Genomic DNA, 20039 nt, shown 5'->3' with positions numbered 1-20039 from the left:
TGATGAAACCACACCAATATTTATACAAAATGCACACCACTGGGCTGCCGAGCTCTATGGTTGCATATGTGGTTAACCACACCTGCAATATGTCAATGTTGTGTTTACAGTTTGATCTGCTGCCTCCATGTAGCCAAACGATTAAGTAAATCAAAGCACCGTATTGTTGATGTAAAGCTTCAACAAGACTTGAGAGGTGGCGGCAGAATTTCATCACACTTGCACATTTTGAGAAGCATGAAAGCTTTATAACCTCAAGATATCTTAATGAAAATGGGTTCTGCTGGTACCCATGAGTCTCCCCTTTACATACAAGCCCACGTAATGCTAATTCCATGCAGGCTTTGCTGTCATTTGATTCCTAAACAAGACAGTCTGGTAAGAATTGCTTCACCTTGTCAATATAGAAATCAAAACTGTTTTGAAATGAAAAATAATGGAAATTAAAATATGTAATTAAAAATGTGATTAATCCTGATAACCTATAGAGATTCTGCAATTAATCTCGATTTTAACAAAACATTAATCGTTTGACAGGCCAAATAAAATGTGGAAATTCTCAAATTCCAGCTTCTTAAATGTGAGTATTTTCTGGTTTCTTTACTCCTGTGTAAGCAAACTGAATATCTTTGGTTTGTGGACAAAACAAGACATTTGAGGATGTCATCTTGGACTTTGGGAAACATCGATCAACATTTCCACATTAATTTAAAAAATCTAACAAGATTTGAAAAAAAAAAAATTGGGGGCGTCTGGTAGCTCAGTGGATAGTGCCCCATGAACAAAGTCAATGTTTTTTGCCACAGTGGCCGTGGGTTAACAAATAATAATAATAATAATAATAATAATAATAATAATAATAATAATAATAATAATAATAATAATAATAATAATAATGATAATTAACCTATTAATCGATGATGAAAATTATCTTTAGTTGCAGTCATAGGATGCAATTTGTAGTAAGTGGGCTGAAACATGTAAAACCTTCGGTATGATTCTTTTAATAACTAATGTTAAAGTAAATATCAGAGTAAACTGAAGGCTGGAGCTGCTGTATTTGTTGTCACCGCTCTGTATCAGCGTTGTTGTCTGCACTCGTGTGCGCTCTTAGCCGTGCTGGTGTTGATGTTTGTGTGTCTTGAATGTGACCTGCTGCCTGCGGCTGACAGAGGCCGTCTGTGCTTAGCCCTACTTATCACTGATCCACATTACATGTCCTGTCTCCTCTGTCCGCTCTCAGGTGTACGTGTTCGGGCTGAACTGCAGTAACTGCCTGGGAACAGGGGACAGCCAGAGCACCATCGTACCCAAGAAGCTGGACTTCCTGAGCGGGAGGAAGGTGGTCAGCCTGAGCTACGGCAGCGGGCCCCACGTCCTGCTGGCCACAGAGGGTAGCTGCACAAAACGCTTAATCCTCCCCTTGGATTTAAAAGTGCTGCAGAATGACTAATCTTTTTGTGTTTCAGACGGAGAGCTATTCGCCTGGGGTCATAATGGTTACAGCCAGCTGGGAAATGGGACAACTAACCAAGGAGTCGCTCCAGTGCTCGTGTCTGCCAACCTGCTGAATAAGAAGGTCACAGAGGTGGCCTGTGGCTCTCACCACTCCATGGCTCTGACTGACTCAGGAGAAGTGAGTGTCTTCATGCAGCAGAGTGGAAACCTGTTTAAAACCCTCTAATGACACATGTGATTCAGCTTTGGCCAGAGGCGCTGCTTAGTCACACAGACCATCTCGGAGTCCGATCACAGCAGTAGTTGATCCCTCTGAGCTGAAAACGTACAAAACTAAGCTCAGCCTTGAGGACACTGCTGTGCTTCAAACTACTTCACACATGGTCAGCTTTGTACTGTAGCACATTGTGTTATCCTGCTGATCTCCAGATATAACAGGTTTTTTTATTCACCGTCATTGAAATTCACAGAAAAATAATGGTTTCATTTGTGTCAATCGTTAAAGCTGCAGTAGGTAACTTTTATAGCAAATATGACAAAAAGTTATTTTTCATAACTGTCATTATATCCTGACAGTAGTACAAAAATAGTAAACTAAACTTGTAAACTTGTTTGCTGTGGCCATGTCTGCTGCCTAACAGTAAATATCTGCTGTTTCAGGTTGTTTACTGACTGTTTATAAAACCACATTAGCTCTGCTCTCAAGCATGTCTACAAAATGTGTGTAGTGTGGCCATTGTGAGGTGAGGGGAAAGTGAATTTCTTAATTTCCACCAATGTGGTGTGGAGGGCCACATATAGTATATTTTGAAAGTCAAGCCGAGTCCTGTTTAAAATGAATCCCTTGGCTCACGTTTGGCCCCTGGACTTTAAGGGAACTAACAGCCAGAATTTTTTTCTGTCACATGTTCATTGAATTTCATTTATAAGGACAACACACATTTAACAACATTTCTGTAAATGTGCCAGTGTTCACCAGCAGGCTAGTTTTCAGCTGTAGATGTTTTAAAAACTACAAAAAAACATTTTAACAGTCTACTCTGAAATTATTATAGGTATGATATTATTATAAGTTTAACTCTTCTTCGCACCTGTCTTCTAGGTGTATGCATGGGGCTACAACAACTGTGGGCAGGTGGGTTCGGGCTCCACGGCGAACCAGCCCACACCCCGCAGAGTGTCGAGCTGCCTGCAGAACAAAGTGGCTGTCAGTATCGTCTGCGGGCAGACCTCGTCTCTGGCAGTCGTGGACAATGGAGAGGTGTTTAATTTATACTGGAACTATAAATACTGTGTTATCCTTCTCTGGTTGCCATGGCACCGATGATCTGTTTGTGTCTCTGCAGGTGTACGGATGGGGCTACAATGGCAATGGACAACTTGGACTCGGAAATAATGGGAACCAGCTCACTCCTTGTCGCCTTGTAGCTTTGCAGGGTTTATGTGTGCAACAGGTTTGAAATTACACACTCACAAAAACTGATATTTGTGCATCTCAACCATTTAATGTCCAACTTATCTTTACATTTTGAAGCTGACAGTGCATGGATGCATCCTTATTCACCACTGTCGCCTTATTTTGATGCAAAAATGTAAACATTTCCGTTGTAGCTCGAGCAATGTCATAGCTCTATGAGTTGTTACAAGAAGAAATCTTGGAAATGAAATGAAATGTGTCATATTTAGATGTTATGATACATCAAAGCCTTTTTCTGGAAACCCCTTGGTCAATAAAAGCTGCTTAATTGATTAAGTCATATTTTTAAGACCCTGAAAATGTTCTAAAAAAACTTTTCAATAACTTTTAAGTAATAATCTCTGAGATTTTCATTAAAAATGCAAAATGATACATCTGGCAACACCAATAGGCCCAAATACAATATTAATATAATTACATAAAAAATAAAATAAAAAATGTATAAGGACAGCCCTGTGTTAGTCTGTGCAAATTCCCACATCTGAGAGACTATTTCTTTCTCTGCTTCAATCAGGTTCATGTCTGCAAATCTATCTCAGAATGAGGGAACACCATAGTAATTGAGCCTGTGGACAACTGATTAAATAATTGCAATATTTATATATTTGCTATGTTTTTAATTGGGTGACAGGGGTAACATTAGTCAAAAAAAATGCTATAATCCTGCTAATATAAACTGAACCTTTCCTACTGCTGCAGCTTTGCTTTCAAAGCATTTAACTGGCAAAACCCAATTTGACTTTTATTATAAAGTAGTTAAAGGAAATGTAGTTTGATTTTCATTGAGCTCAGCACTTCAAGCAATGCTTTGTCAAAAATGTGGATTCGTTTGAAACATTGCAGGAAGTTATGAATCAATAGGGAGTAGTTCACTTTGTGCTGCTGTTTGCAGAGTCATGCCATGAGCAGCGTAAAAATCAGATCATGGTCTCGCACACAATGATTGAAAAAAGCTGCTTATTGCCAGACTTATTTATTAAAATTACAATAGTTTGTTTTGGTGCCCCCAGAACTCTGTGGCCTGTAATACTTAACTGTTTGATCTAATGATGTAAGAATGCATTTTTACAAAGAGTACATGATGTCACCTATTTACGACTAAATCCTTAACCATTTTAACCATCAAGAAGAGCAAAGATAGACATTCTGTTGTTTTATAGATCCAAAACCAAAAAAGTATGCTGACTGCATTGCTCATTGGAAGACACAGATTGAGAAAAAAGGGTTTTTTAGGGCCTTTGGATAGGAAGTCAGGACATTAGATTGTAATCAGTACTGAGGCAGGGAGGGTTTATAGGTCAACTTTGTTTGTTTACATTGCAGCATATGCTATAACAGTTAGAAATTAACTTCCCTGTCAAGTTTACAGTATTAGTGAAACGTGACTCCTTCACATAAAATATTAACCAAAATTGACTGCTCTTGTATTATTTTATTTAGTATAAAGTAGACTTTACTTGTTGGAGAACACATTATGCGTATTAGTTTCTGCAGTCTAAAACTGTTAGTCTTCCATCTGAAGTTTTTTGTTTCCCTCTACAGATTGTTTCGGGCTATGCTCACTCCCTGGCGCTAACAGACGAGGGGTTGCTGTACGCTTGGGGTGCAAACACCTATGGACAACTGGGCACCGGCAACAAGAGCAACCAGCTGAGCCCAGTCCAGATCATGACTGAGAAAGAGAGGTGAGCAGCACCGTCACCACAGATGATTACAAACTCCTCCTCACCGTCTTTACCCCGCTGATTTTCTCCTCTGGCTTTTTTGTCAGGATCGTGGAGATCGCTGCCTGTCACTCCACACACACATCAGCTGCCAAGACTCAGAGCGGTCAGGTTTACATGTGGGGCCAGTGCAGGGGCCAGTCCATAGTGCTGCCTCACCTCACCCACTTCACCTGCACCGATGACGTCTTTGCATGCTTCGCCACCCCCTCTGTTATGTGGAGGCTTCTTTCCATGGGTAAGACGAGGAATTCTTGTGTCCAGTGATGTTGTGATGTATTTGTTAGTTTTTGAAACTTTTACAGCAAGTAAAAATCATTATGGATAACACAGGAGAGAGAAAAAAAGATACAAGGACTAAACAATACAAACAAAACCAAAAACACAGAGCTCAGATGATTGTCGAGATTCACCCATGATGACGGTTTGCAGAAATGTGATGAGCCTAGTGGCACCACAGATACCCACAGCCATGTGTTATGACCGCTGCTCACATCTACCCTCGCCGATGTGACACGCTCAGTGAAACTTGCTTTGTCGTTTTCCTCTCTGACATATCTAAGTTGTGAAGCGGTCAATATCTAAGGGTGTTTTTACACCCAGTTATGGCGAACTGTGTACATGAAAATGAGGCTCGTGAGCATGAACCCAGCACCACGATGATCTAGATTCAAAACACAATGAGGAGAATGCATGACTTTAGAAATTAGATGGAAAAAATATCAATCAATTTATTCATCACAGAAAATGATAAGAATATGATTACGTATGTATGCAGTTCTCTGTCTTTATGCAGACACACCGTTTTACGGTCCCAGATACTCCATTCAAATGCCCTAGAAAACTATGACATTGCACAATACCACCAGCCTGAAACTGCAGCAGCTAAATGGAGTTTAGCAATTCTTCATTTGATTTAAATCTGTGCATCTTTGTAAGTTCAGCTGACCCGATGTGCACCGACCTAAAAGACTAGCTCAACCTTTAATTGTTATCAAATAATTCCAATTAAATGCTGACGTAGTTATTGGAATTTGTAAATAATTTGTGCACAAGTTGACAAGAATTATTAGGAAGATGTAAATTCTTACCAAAAAAACTGAGTCTTCCTGTTTCAGTTGCAAAACTACAAGTAAATCACATCGCTGCTGCAGTTTATCTTCCTAATGCCAAGGCTTTATGTGTGTGGGTGTGTGTTTTTCTCCCTCCAGAGCACGATGACTTCTTGACCGTGGCTCAGTCTCTGAAGAAAGAGTTTGACAACCCAGAGACAGCCGACCTCAAGTTCTGCGTTGACGGCAAATATATCTATGTCCACAAAGCAGTTCTCAAAATCAGGTCAGGGGATTAAATCTCAAAGCTCTCAGTTAAAGCTAAAATATAAGCAATTCAAAATTAACACCTGTGTCCTGAAACAAACTGTGGTGCAGGTGTGAACACTTCAGATCCATGTTCCAGTCCCACTGGAATGAAGACATGAAGGAGGTGATTGAAATAGACCAGTTCTCCTACCCGGTGTACCGCTCCTTCCTGGAGTTTCTCTACACAGACAACGTGGAGTTGCCTCCTGAGGATGCTATCGGTCAGAACCACACACACACACACACACACACACACACACACACACACACACACACACACACACATACACTTAACTAACACTAACTTACCGTGTTGCCGTCTGTCTCTGCTGTGTCAGGGCTGCTGGATCTGGCCACCTCGTACTGTGAGAACCGCCTCAAACGTCTGTGTCAACATATTATAAAGAGGGGTATCACTGTTGAAAACGCCTTCTCCCTGCTTTCTGCCGCTGTGCGCTATGATGCCGAGGTCTGTCTCCACTATCGCTCTTCCAACTATCACATATATATGTTTTCAGTGTTTTGTTCATTTGTACATTGAAAACTTTTTCAACATACTATAGGACTTTGTTTAAAAAATACTTAATATACTTTACATTTTTCATGCTGTTTTGGAAAATACGGAAGCCCTAAGCAGACGTGTTTTTTTACAAGCCGTTTTCTCGATATAACGAGATATTATCTCGTTATATCGAGAAAACGGAGTTTGTTTTCCTGAGATATTATTTCCTTATCTCGAGAAAACGAACTTTGGTTTTTTTTTTGTTTTTTTTAACTTTATTGAATGAACGTCAGAAGAAGAAGTGGCGGGTGGATGATGTGACAGCAGGTGCCGTGCGGTGTTCAGCGTGGACAAATGCGCAAGGTAAGATGATTATTACAGGAACACATCACCCAAATTCATCAGTAATCATAACTAGATTATTATACTGTTGCTCCGGTGCTTTTTGGTACGTGCAGGGGCGAGAACCTGCACGCATTTGTCCGCGCTGAACACTGCACGGCACCTGCTGTCACATCATCCACCCGCCACTTCTTCTTCTGAGGTTCATTCAATAAAGTTTAAAAAAACAAACCAAAAAACAAAGTTCGTTTTCTCGAGATAACGATTTAATATCTCGGGAAAACAAACTCTGTTTTCTCGAGATAACGAGATAATATCTTGTTATAACGAGATAATATCTCGTTATATCGAGAAAACGGCTTGTAAAAAAAAAAACAAAAAAAAAACACGTCCGCTTAGGGCTTCCGTAGGAAAATACTATAGGATGACTTTTTTAAATGATATTTTGGAAGACATACTACACTAAGACATTTTCATGATGTTTCGGACAAGATACTTTATTATGACTTTCTTTTGTCTGGTTTCAGTGAGATAATGTACAACTTTTTCGACTTTTTTTATGCTGTTTGGAACAACATAATATACTACAGTGTTTTGCTATGCTACTTTTGAAGAAATACTATACCGTGACATTTTATGCCAGATTGGAAAAATACAATTCTATGAATTTTTTAATGCTATTTTGAACAGCATACTAAATTTTGACTTTTTTCTGCTTTTGGACGACAAACTGTACTATGAATTGTTTTTATTATTTGACTTTTTTATGAAGTTTTTGACAATGTACTCTGCTGTTACTTTATTGTAATGTTTCTGACAAAATACTTAATATTTTAATGATAATTTTCACAACATACTATACCATGAGATTTTTTTGTTTCGGGCAACGTACTATCCTGTGACTTTTTTAGGATATTTTTGACAATGTACTGTAACTTTTCATTTTTTTGACCACATACTATATACTGTGATGTTTTTACTGCATTTTTGATGACATAGTATACTATGAAGTTTTTAGCACATTGTTGATGACATACTATAATGTTGTGTTTTTAGCGCATTTTTGACGGCATACTATACTATGATATTTTTGGCGTATTTTGGACCACATACTAGGCCAGGACTGTCCCCTGTGGAGCCCCCCTGTTGCTCGGGACCATCTCAGACACAGCTCTCAAGCCTGACGATCTGCGGTCGTCCCGTCAGGTAGTCTGAGATCTAGGTGGTGAGGGAGGCATCCACCCCCATCTCCTCCAGTTTGAGTACGTGAGGTCACATGGTGTTAAACACACTTGAGAAATCAAAAAACAGGATTCTCACATAGCCCTCAGATGAGAGTGAGCTCTGTGCAGCATGTAAAGGCCTGCGTCGTCCACACCAATATGCTCCTGATAAGCAAATTGTAGGGGGTCTTGGGCGTGTGCCGCATGTGACCTCAGGTGTCGGAGGAGCAGCCACTCCGCTGCCTTCATTATGTGAGCCGGTGGTCTGCAGTCATTCAGCTTGGCTTGGCGACCCACTTTGGGAACTGGCACAAGACAGGAAGTCTTCCACAGAACCAGGACCCTCCCTTGCTGGAGGCTCGTGTTGAAGATACACTGGACGGCTCCGCTAGTTGTGCTGCACAGTCCCTGACCCAGCTGCTTTACCGGGGCGTAGCCTCTGGAGTCCCGCTCTCACCTCCCCCAATGTGAAGAATGGAGTCGCCAGAGGTGGTGCTACTTACTATGACGTTTTTAGGGTTTTTGGGTCATTTTTGATGACATACTATACTATGACGTTTTGGCGTCATTGGCTGTTATTTTAACATGCTATAATTCAATTTCAGTTCAGTACAATTTTATTCATAAAGCCCATTATCACAAAACACAGTTTGCCTCAGAGGGCTTTAGAGCATACAACATCCCTCTGCCCTTAGACCCTCACATCGTCTAAGGAAAAACTCCCAGAGAAAACCCCTGTAACGGGAAAAAGTGGTTAAAACTTCAGAAAGAGTGACAAAGGAGGGACACGTGCGATCCATGTCGTAAATGACGATTAAATTACAGTAATGACAATAAAGAAAGAGAGAGGGGGAGAGAAGCACAGCAGTAATGGTAACAGTAGCAAATCATACAACAATGCTGATAGATGTCAAATTACTAAATGCACTCTATGATAATGTGAAGTTAATGATATGATGTGTCTCGACATGCTGTTCTATGTTGTCTTCAGCCCCTTTTTGGACGTCATATTTTTGCATTTTCCAACATGTTATATACTATGTCGACTTTGGCCATTTTATTGACATGCTCCAAAAATTATGTTTTTGGATTAAATTAGGGTGTTTTTGGCTGTTTTTGCATCATTCTCTGCTATGGCGTGTCTCAGCACACTATTTAATGTAGTTTTCATCAGTTTTTAGCTACTTTTGGGAAATGTCATTTTGGACATTTTTGCCATACTATAGCCTTGCTTTTTTCGTCATTTTTTCGACATGCCAAATTAGGGTGTTTTTCATAATTTTTTCATCATTCTCTGCTATGGCGTGTCTCAGCATGCTATTTAATGTAGTTTTCATCAGTTTTTCAGCATTTTTTTGGAAATGTCATTTTTGGACATTTTTGCCATACTTTGCCTTGCTTTTTTCGTCATTTTTTTGACATGCCAAATTAGGGTGTTTTTAGCTGTTTTTGCATCATTCTATGTTATGGCTTGTCTCAGCAAACTATTTAATGTAGTTTTCATCAGTTTTTAGCTACTTTTGGGAAATGTCATTTTTGGACATTTTTGCCATGCTATAGCCTTGCTTTTTTCGTCATTTTTTTGATATGCCAAATTAGGGTGTTTTTGGCTGTTTTTGCATCAAGTCTTTGCTATGCTGTGTCTCAGTATACTATTTAATGTAGTTTTCATCAGTTTTTAGCTGCTTTTGGGAAATGTCATTTTTGGACATTTTTGCCATACTATAGCCTTGCTTTTTTCGTCATTTTTTCGACATGCCAAATTAGGGTGTTTTGGGCTGTTTTTGCATCATTCTCTGCTATGGTGTGTCTCAGCACAGTATTTAATGTAGTTTTCATCAGTTTTTAGCTGCTTTTGGGAAATGTCATTTTTGGACATTTTTGCCATACTATAGCCTTGCTTTTTTCGTCATTTTTTCGACATGCCAAATTAGGGTGTTTTTGGCTGTTTTTGCATCAAGTCTTTGCTATGCCGTGTCTCAGTATACTATTTAATGTAGTTTTCATCAGTTTTCAGCACTTTTTTGGAAATGTCATTTTGCTTTTTTCGTCATTTTTTCGACATGCCAAATTAGGGTGTTTTTAGCTGTTTTTGCATCATCCTCCGCTATGGCGTGTCTCAGTACACTATTTAATGTAGTTTTCATCAGTTTTTAGCTACTTTTGGGAAATGTCATTTTTGGACATTTTTGCCATACTATAGCCTTGCTTTTTTCATCATTTTTTCGACATGCCAAATTAGGGTGTTTTGGGCTGTTTTTGCATCAGTCTATGCTATGGCGTGTCTCATTACAGTATTTAATGTAGTTTTCATCAGTTTTTAGCTACTTTTGGAATTGTAATATTTGGACATTTTTGCCATACTATAGCCTTGCTTTTTTCGTCATTTTTTCAACATGCCAAATTAGGTTGTTTTTGGCTGTTTTTCATAATTCTATGCTATGGCGTGTCTCAGCACAGTATTTAATGTAGTTTATATCAGATTTTAGCTTGTTTTGGGAATTGACATTTTGGACTTTTTTCGCCATACTATAGCCTTGCTTTTTTCGTCATTTTGTCGACATGCCAAATTAGGGTCTTTTTGGCTATTTTTTGCATCATTCTCTGCTATGGCATGTCTCAGCACACTATTTAATGTAGTTTTCATCAGTTTTTAGCTGTTTTTGGGAATTGATATTTTTGGACATTTTTGCCATACTATAGCCTTGCTTTTTTCGTCATTTTTTCGACATGCTAAATTAGGGTGTTTTTGACTGTTTTTGCATCATTCTCTGCTATGGTGTGTCTCAGCACACTATTTAATGTTGTTTTCAGCAGTTTTTAGCTGCTTTTGGGAAATGTCATTTTTGGACATTTTTGCCATACTATAGCCTTGCTTTTTTCGTCATTTTTTTGATATGCCAAATTAGGGTGTTTTTCATATTTTTTTCATCATTCTCCGCTATGGCGTGTCTCAGCACGATATTTATTGTAGTTTTCATCAGTTTTTAGCTGCTTTTGGGAAATGTCATTTTTGGACATTTTTGCCATAATATAGCCTTGCTTTTTTCATCATTTTTTCGACATGCCAAATTAGGGTGTTTTTCATAATTTTTTCATCATTCTCTGCTATGGCTTGTCTCAGCAAACTATTTAATGTAGTTTTCATCAGTTTTACCTACTTTTGGGAAATGTCATTTTGGACATTTTTGCCATACTATAGCCTTGCTTTATTCATCATTTTTTCAACATGCCAAAATAATGTGTTTTAACTGTTTTTGCATAATTCTATGCTATGGCGTGTCTCATTACAGTATTTAATGTAGTTTATATCAGATTTTAGCTTGTTTTGGGAATTGACATTTTGGACATTTTTGCCATACTATAGCCTTGCTTTTTTCGTCATTTTTTCAACATGCCAAATTAGGGTGTTTTTGGCTGTTTTTGCATCAAGTCTTTGCTATGCCGTGTCTCAGTATACTATTTAATGTAGTTTTCATCAGTTTTTAGCTGCTTTTGGAATTGTAATATTTGGACATTTTTGCCATACTATAGCCTTGCTTTTTTCGTCATTTTTTCGACATGCCAAATTAGGGTGTTTTTAGCTGTTTTTGCATCATTCTCTGCTATGGTGTGTCTCAGCACACTATTTAATGTTGTTTTCAGCAGTTTTTAGCTGCTTTTGGGAAATGTCATTTTTGGACATTTTTGCCATACTATAGCCTTGCTTTTTTCGTCATTTTTTCGATATGCAAAATTAGGGTGTTTTTCATATTTTTGCATCATTCTATGCTATGGCTTATCTCAGCACACTATTTAATGTAGTTTTCATCAGTTTTAGCTGTTTTTGGGAATTGTAATATTTTGGACATTTTTGCCATACTATAGCCTTGCTTTTTTCGTCATTTTTTCGACATGCCAAATTAGGGTGTTTTTGGCTGTTTTTGCATCATTCTCTGCTATGGCGTGTCTCAGCACAGTATTTCATGTCGTTTTCATCAGTTTTTAGCTACTTTTGGGAAATGTCATTTTTGGGCATTTTTGCCCTACTATAGCCTTGCTTTTTTTCGTCATTTTTTGATATGCCAAATTAGGGTTGTTTTGGTTGTTTTGCATCATTCTCTGCTATGGCTTGTCTCAGCACACTATTTAATGTCGTTTTCATCAGTTTTAGCTATTTTTTGGGAAATGTCATTTTGGGCATTTTGCCATTCTATAGCCTTGCTTTTTTCGTCATTTTTTCCATATGCTAAATTTGGGTGTTTTTGGCTATTTTTTGTATCATTCTCCGCTATGGCGTGTCTCAGCATGCTATTTAATGTAGTTTTCATCAGTTTTTAGCTACTTTTGGGAAATGTCATTTTTGGGCATTTTTGCCATACTATAGCCTTGCTTTTTTCGTCATTTTTTTGATATGCCAAATTAGGGTGTTTTTGGTTATTTTTTGCATCATTCTCTGCTATGGCGTGTCTCAGCACACTATTTATTGTCGTTTTCGTCAGTTTTTAGCTACTTTTGGGAAATGTCATTTTTGGACATTTTTCGCCATACTATAGCCTTGCTTTTTTCGTCATTTTTTCGACATGCTAAATTAGGGTGTTTTTGACTGTTTTTGCATCATTCTTTGCTATGCTGTCTCGTTACACTATTAAATGTAGTTTTCATCAGTTTTTAGCTACTTTTAGGAAATGTCATTTTTGGACATTTTTGCCATACTATAGCCTTGCTTTTTCGTCATTTTTTGACATGCCAAATTAGGGTTGTTTTGGCTATTTTTTGCATCATTCTCTGCTATGGCGTGTCTCAGCACACTATTTAATGTAGTTTTCATCAGTTTTCAGCTATTTTTGGAAATGTCATTTTGACATTTTTCCCATACTATAGCCTTGCTTTTTTGGTCATTTTTCCCAACATGCTAAAATAGGGTGTTTTGGGCTGTTTTTGCATCAGTCTATGCTATGGCGTGTCTCAGCACGCTATTTAATGTAGTTTTCATCAGTTTTTAGCTATTTTTAGGAAATGTCATTTTGGACATTTTTGCCATACTATAGCCTTGCTTTTTTCGTCATTTTTTTGATATGCCAAATTAGGGTGTTTTTCATATTTTTTTCATCATTCTCTGCTATGGCGTGTCTCAGCACACTATTTATTGTCGTTTTCGTCAGTTTTTAGCTACTTTTGGGAAATGTCATTTTTGGACATTTTTGCCATACTATAGCCTTGCTTTTTTCGTCATTTTTTTGATATGCCAAATTAGGGTGTTTTTGGCTATTTTTTGCATCATTCTCTGCTATGGCGTGTCTCAGCACGCTATTTAATGTAGTTTTCATCAGTTTTTAGCTATTTTTAGGAAATGTCGTTTTGGACATTTTCGCCATACTATAGCCTTGCTTTTTTCGTCATTTTTTCGACATGCAAAATTAGGTTGTTTTGGGCTGTTTTTGCATCATTCTATGCTATGGTGTGTCTTGTTACACTATTAAATGTAGTTTTCATCAGTTTTTAGCTATTTATGGAAATGTCATTTTGGACATTTTTGCCATACTATAGCCTTGTTGTTTTCGTCATTTTTTCGACATGCAAAATTAGGTTGTTTTCGGCTGTTTTTGCATCATTCTATGCTATGGCTTATCTCAGCACACTATTTAATGTAGTTTTCATCAGTTTTTAGCTGTTTTTGGGAATTGATATTTTTGGACATTTTTGCCATACTATAGCCTTGCTTTTTTCATCATTTTTTCGACATGCCAAATTAGGGTGTTTTTGGCTGTTTTTGCATCATTCTATGCTATGGCGTGTCTCAGCACAGTATTTAATGTCGTTTTCATCAGTTTTTAGCTACTTTTGGGAAATGTCATTTTTGGGCATTTTTGCCATACTATAGCCTTGCTTTTTTCGTCATTTTTTCCATATGCTAAATTTGGGTGTTTTTGGCTAGTTTTTGTATCATTCTCCGCTATGGCGTGTCTCAGCATGCTATTTAATGTAGTTTTCATCAGTTTTTAGCTACTTTTGGGAAATGTCATTTTTGGGCATTTTTGCCATACTATAGCCTCGCATTTTTCGTCATTTTTGATATGCCAAATTAGGTTGTTTTGGCTGTTTTGCATCATTCTCTGCTATGGCATGTCTCAGCACACTATTTAATGTAGTTTTCATCAGTTTTAGCATATTTTTTAGGAAATGTCATTTTGGACATTTTGCCATACTATAGCCTTGCTTTTTTGTCATTTTTTGACATGCTAAATTAGGGTGTTTTTGACTGTTTTTGCATCGTTCTATGCTATGGCGTGTCTCAACACACTATTTAATGTAGTTTTCAGCAGTTTTCAGCAGTTTTTGGGAAATGTCATTTTTGGACATTTTTACCATACTATAGCCTTGCTTTTTTCCCTCATTTTTTCGACATGCCAAATTAGGGTGTTTTTGGCTATTTTTTGCATCATTCTCTGCTATGGCGTGTCTCAGCACGCTATTTAATGTAGTTTTCATCAGTTTTTAGCTACTTTTGGGAAATGTCATTTTTGGACATTTTTGCCATACTATAGCCTTGCTTTTTTCGTCATTTTTTCGACATGCAAAATTAGGTTGTTTTGGGCTGTTTTTGCATCATTCTATGCTATGGCTTATCTCAGCACACTATTTAATGTAGTTTTCATCAGTTTTTAGCTACTTTTGGGAAATGTCATTTTTGGACATTTTTGCCATACTATAGCCTTGCTGTTTTGGTCATTTTTTCGACATGCCAAATTAGGTTGTTTTTGGCTGTTTTTGCATCATTCTCTGCTATGGCTTGTCTCAGCACACTATTTAATGTAGTTTTCATCAGTTTTTAGCTGTTTTTGGGAATTGTCATTTTTGGACATTTTTGCCATACTGTAGCCTTGCTTTATTCATCATTTTTTCGACATGCCAAATTAGGGTGTTTTGGGCTGTTTTTGCATCAGTCTATGCTATGGCGTGTCTCATTACAGTATTTAATGTCGTTTTCATCCGTTTTTAGCTACTTTTTGGAAATGTCATTTTGGGCATTTTGCCATACTATAGCCTTGCTTTTTTCGTCATTTTTTCCATATGCTAAATTTGGGTTGTTTTGGGTAGTTTTTGTATCATTCTCCGCTATGGCGTGTCTCAGCATGCTATTTAATGTAGTTTTCATCAGTTTTTAGCTACTTTTGGGAAATGTCATTTTTGGGCATTTTTGCCATACTATAGCCTTGCTTTTTTTCGTCATTTTTTTGATATGCCAAATTAGGGTGTTTTGGCTATTTTTTGCATCATTCTCTGCTATGGCGTGTCTCAGCACGCTATTTAATGTAGTTTTCATCAGTTTTTAGCTACTTTTAGGAAATGTCATTTTGGACATTTTGCCATACTATAGCCTTGCTTTTTTCGTCATTTTTGATATGCCAAATTAGGTTGTTTTTGGCTATTTTTTGCATCATTCTATGCTATGGTGTGTCTCGTTACACTATTAAATGTAGTTTTCATCAGTTTTTAGCTACTTTTGGAAATGTCATTTTTGGACATTTTTGCCATACTATAGCCTTGCTTTTTTCGTCATTTTTTCGACATGCCAAATTGGGTTGTTTTCGGCTGTTTTTGCATCATTTTATGCTATGGCATGTCTCAGCACACTATTTAATGTAGTTTTCATCAGTTTTTAGCTACTTTTGGGAAATGTCATTTTTGGACATTTTTGCCATACTATAGCCTTGCTTTTTTCGTCATTTTTTTGACATGCAAAATTAGGGTGTTTTTGACTGTTTTTGCATCATTCTTTGCTATGGCGTGTCTCGTTACACTATTAAATGTAGTTTTCATCAGTTTTTAGCTACTTTTAGGAAATGTCATTTTGGACATTTTGCCATACTATAGCCTTGCTTTTTTCGTCATTTTTTTGATATGCCAAATTAGGGTGTTTTTCATATTTTTTTCATCATTCTCCGCTATGGCGTGTCTCAGCACAATATTTAATGTAGTTTTCATCAGTTTTTAGCTGCTTTTGGGAAATGTCATTTTTGGACATTTTTGCCATACTATAGCCTTGCTTTTTTCGTCATTTTTTCGACATGCCAAATTAGGTTGTTTTCGGCTGTTTTTGCATCATTCTATGCTGTGGTGTGTCTCGTTACACTATTAAATGTAGTTTTCATCAGTTTTTAGCTACTTTTGGAATTGTAATATTTGGACATTTTTGCCATACTATAGCCTTGCTTTTTTCGTCATTTTTTCGACATGCCAAATTAGGTTGTTTTCAGCTGTTTTTGCATCATTTTATGCTGTGGCATGTCTCAGCACACTATTTAATGTAGTTTTCATCAGTTTTCAGCTATTTTTGGAAATGTCATTTTGGACATTTTTGCCATACTATAGCCTTGCTTTTTTCTTAATTTTTTTGACATGCCAAATTAGGGTGTTTTTCATAATTTTTTCATCATTCTCTGCTATGGCGTGTCTCATTACAGTATTTAATGTAGTTTTCATCAGTTTTTAGCTACTTTTGGAATTGTAATATTTGGACATTTTCGCCATACTATAGCCTTGCTTTTTTCGTCATTTTTTCGACATGCCAAATTAGGGTGTTTTGGGCTTTTTTTTGCATGATTCTCTGCTATGGCGTGTCTCATTACGCTATTTAATGTAGTTTATATCAGTGTTTAGCTGTTTTTGGGAATTGACATTTTTGGACATTTTCGCCATACTATAGCCTTGCTGTTTTGGTCATTTTTGGACATGCCAAATTAGGGTGTTTTTGGCTTTTTTTGCATCATTCTCTGCTATGGCGTGTCTCAGCACACTATTTAATGTAGTTTTCATCAGTTTTTAGCTACTTTTGGGAAATGTCATTTTTGGACATTTTTGCCATACTATAGCCTTGCTTTTTTCGTCATTTTTTTGATATGCCAAATTAGGGTGTTTTTGGCTATTTTTTGCATCATTCTCTGCTATGGCGTGTCTCAGCACTATTTAATGTAGTTTTCATCAGTTTTCAGCAGTTTTTGGGAAATGTCATTTTTGGACATTTTTGCCATACTATAGCCTTGCTTTTTTCGTCATTTTTTCGACATGCCAAATTAGGTTGTTTTCAGCTGTTTTTGCATCATTTTATGCTGTGGCATGTCTCAGCACACTATTTAATGTAGTTTTCATCAGTTTTCAGCATATTTTTGGGAAATGTCATTTTTGGACATTTTTGCCATACTATAGCCTTGCTTTTTTTGTCGTTTTTTCGACATGCCAAATTAGGGTGTTTTTCATAATTTTTTCATCATTCTCTGCTATGGCTTGTCTCAGCACAGTATTTAATGTAGTTTTCATCAGTTTTTAGCTACTTTTGGAATTGTAATATTTGGACATTTTTGCCATACTATAGCCTTGCTTTTTTCGTCATTTTTTCGACATGCCAAATTAGGGTGTTTTGGGCTGTTTTTGCATCAGTCAATGCTATGGCGTGTCTCAGCACACTATTTAATGTAGTTTTCATCAGTTTTCAGCAGTTTTTGGGAAATGTCATTTTTGGACATTTTTGCCATACTATAGCCTTGCTTTTTTCGTCATTTTTTCGACATGCCAAATTAGGGTGTTTTTGGCTGTTCTTGCATCATTCTATGCTATGGCGTGTCTCAGCACAGTATTTCATGTCGTTTTCATCAGTTTTTAGCTACTTTTGGGAAATGTCATTTTTGGGCATTTTTGCCATACTATAGCCTTGCTTTTTTCGTCATTTTTTCAACATGCCAAATTAGGTTGTTTTTGGCTGTTTTTGCATCATTTTATGCTGTGGCGTGCCTCAGCACACTATTTAATGTAGTTTTCATCAGTTTTCAGCATTTTTTGGGAAATGTCATTTTTGGACATTTTTGCCATACTATAGCCTTGCTTTTTTCGTCATTTTCCCAACATGCTAAATTAGGGTGTTTTTGACTGTTTTTGCATCATTCTTTGCTATGGCGTGTCTCGTTACACTATTAAATGTAGTTTTCATCAGTTTTTAGCTATTTTTAGGAAATGTCATTTTGGACTTTTTCGCCATACTATAGCCTTGCTTTTTTCGTCATTTTTTCGACATGCAAAATTAGGTTGTTTTCGGCTGTTTTTGCATCATTCTATGCTATGGCGTGTCTCGTTACACTATTAAATGTATTTTTCATCAGTTTTTAGCTACTTTTGGGAAATGTCATTTTTGGACATTTTTGCCATACTATAGCCTTGCTGTTTTGGTCATTTTTTTCGACATCCAAAAATAGGGTGTTTTGGGCTGTATTTGCATCAGTCTATGCTATGGCGTGTCTCGTTACACTATTAAATGTAGTTTTCATCAGTTTTTAGCTGTTTTGGGGAACTGATATTTTTGGACATTTTTGCCATACTATAGCCTTGCTGTTTTGGTCATTTTTTTCGACATCCAAAAATAGGGTGTTTTGGGCTGTTTTTGCATCAGTCTATGCTATGGCGTGTCTCGTTACACTATTAAATGTAGTTTTCATCAGTTTTTAGCTACTTTTGGAAATGTCATTTTTGGACATTTTTGCCATACTATACCCTTGCTGTTTTGGTCATTTTTTTCGACATCCAAAAATAGGGTGTTTTGGGCTGTTTTTGCATCAGTCTATGCTATGGCGTGTCTCAGCACACTATTTAATGTAGTTTTCATCAGTTTTTAGCTACTTTTGGGAAATGTCATTTTTGGACATTTTTGCCATACTATAGCCTTGCTTTTTTCGTCATTTTTTCGACATGCCAAATTGGGTTGTTTTCGGCTGTTTTTGCATCATTTTATGCTGTGGCGTGTCTCAGCACACTATTTAATGTAGTTTTCAGCAGTTTTCAGCATTTTTTGGGAAATGTCATTTTTGGAAATTTTTGCCATACTATAGCCTTACTTTTTTCGTCATTTTTCCAACATGCTAAATTAGGGTGTTTTTGACTGTTTTTGCATCATTCTTTGCTATGGCGTGTCTCGTTACACTATTAAATGTAGTTTTCATCAGTTTTTAGCTACTTTTGGGAAATGTCATTTTTGGACATTTTTGCCATACTATAGCCTTGCTTTTTTCGTCATTTTTTTGATATGCCAAATTAGGGTGTTTTTGGCTATTTTTTGCATCATTCTCTGCTATGGCGTGTCTCAGCACGCTATTTAATGTAGTTTTCATCAGTTTTTAGCTATTTTTAGGAAATGTCATTTTGGACTTTTTCGCCATACTATAGCCTTGCTTTTTTCGTCATTTTTTCGACATGCTAAATTAGGGTGTTTTTGACTGTTTTTGCATCATTCTTTGCTATGGCGTGTCTCGTTACACTATTAAATGTAGTTTTCATCAGTTTTTAGCTGTTTTTGGGAATTGATATTTTTGGACATTTTTGCCATACTATAGCCTTGCTTTTTTCGTCATTTTTTTGATATGCCAAATTAGGGTGTTTTGGGCTGTTTTTGCATCATTCTCTGCTATGGCGTGTCTCAGCACGCTATTTAATGTAGTTTTCATCAGTTTTTAGCTATTTTTAGGAAATGTCATTTTGGACTTTTTCGCCATACTATAGCCTTGCTTTTTTCGTCATTTTTTCGACATGCAAAATTAGGGTGTTTTTGACTGTTTTTGCATCATTCTTTGCTATGGTGTGTCTCGTTACACTATTAAATGTAGTTTTCATCAGTTTTTAGCTACTTTTGGGAAATGTCATTTTTGGACATTTTTGCCATACTATAGCCTTGCTGTTTTGGTCATTTTTTTCGACATCCAAAAATAGGGTGTTTTGGGCTGTTTTTGCATCAGTCTATGCTATGGCATGTCTCGTTACACTATTAAATGTAGTTTTCATCAGTTTTTAGCTACTTTTGGGAAATGTCATTTTTGGACATTTTTGCCATACTATAGCCTTGCTTTTTTCGTCATTTTTCCAACATGCCAAATTAGGGTGTTTTTGGCTATTTTTTGCATCATTCTCTGCTATGGTGTGTCTCGTTAC

The 20039-nt window shown here is 37.0% G+C and overlaps 1 protein-coding gene across 5 annotated transcripts in view; it reads left to right on the top strand.

Annotated features, from left to right (window-relative positions):
- Positions 1–20039, top strand: part of LOC121949244 (RCC1 and BTB domain-containing protein 1-like) — a 47609-nt gene that overhangs the window by 5790 nt on the left and 21780 nt on the right. For 4 of the 5 annotated variants that reach the window (XM_088083406.1, XM_088083403.1, XM_088083407.1 and 1 more), the window contains 9 exons: positions 1244–1394; positions 1470–1636; positions 2561–2719; positions 2805–2912; positions 4478–4620; positions 4707–4897; positions 5871–5997; positions 6090–6241; positions 6359–6489. In XM_088083406.1, coding sequence (XP_087939532.1) covers positions 1244–1394; positions 1470–1636; positions 2561–2719; positions 2805–2912; positions 4478–4620; positions 4707–4897; positions 5871–5997; positions 6090–6241; positions 6359–6489 — 1329 coding nt within the window. The remainder of the gene's footprint in view (positions 1–1243; positions 1395–1469; positions 1637–2560; positions 2720–2804; positions 2913–4477; positions 4621–4706; positions 4898–5870; positions 5998–6089; positions 6242–6358; positions 6490–20039) is intronic. The other variant, XM_088083408.1, reaches the window with a different exon arrangement.

The sequence above is a fragment of the Plectropomus leopardus genome, chromosome 10, assembly GCF_026936395.1.
Source record: "Plectropomus leopardus strain MGB_pleo_1.0 chromosome 10, ASM2693639v1, whole genome shotgun sequence".
In the NCBI taxonomy this organism is placed as follows: Eukaryota; Metazoa; Chordata; class Actinopteri; order Perciformes; family Serranidae; genus Plectropomus; species Plectropomus leopardus.
Note: the sequence above shows the minus strand (reverse complement) of the source record. Positions and strands in the feature narration are given on the sequence as shown.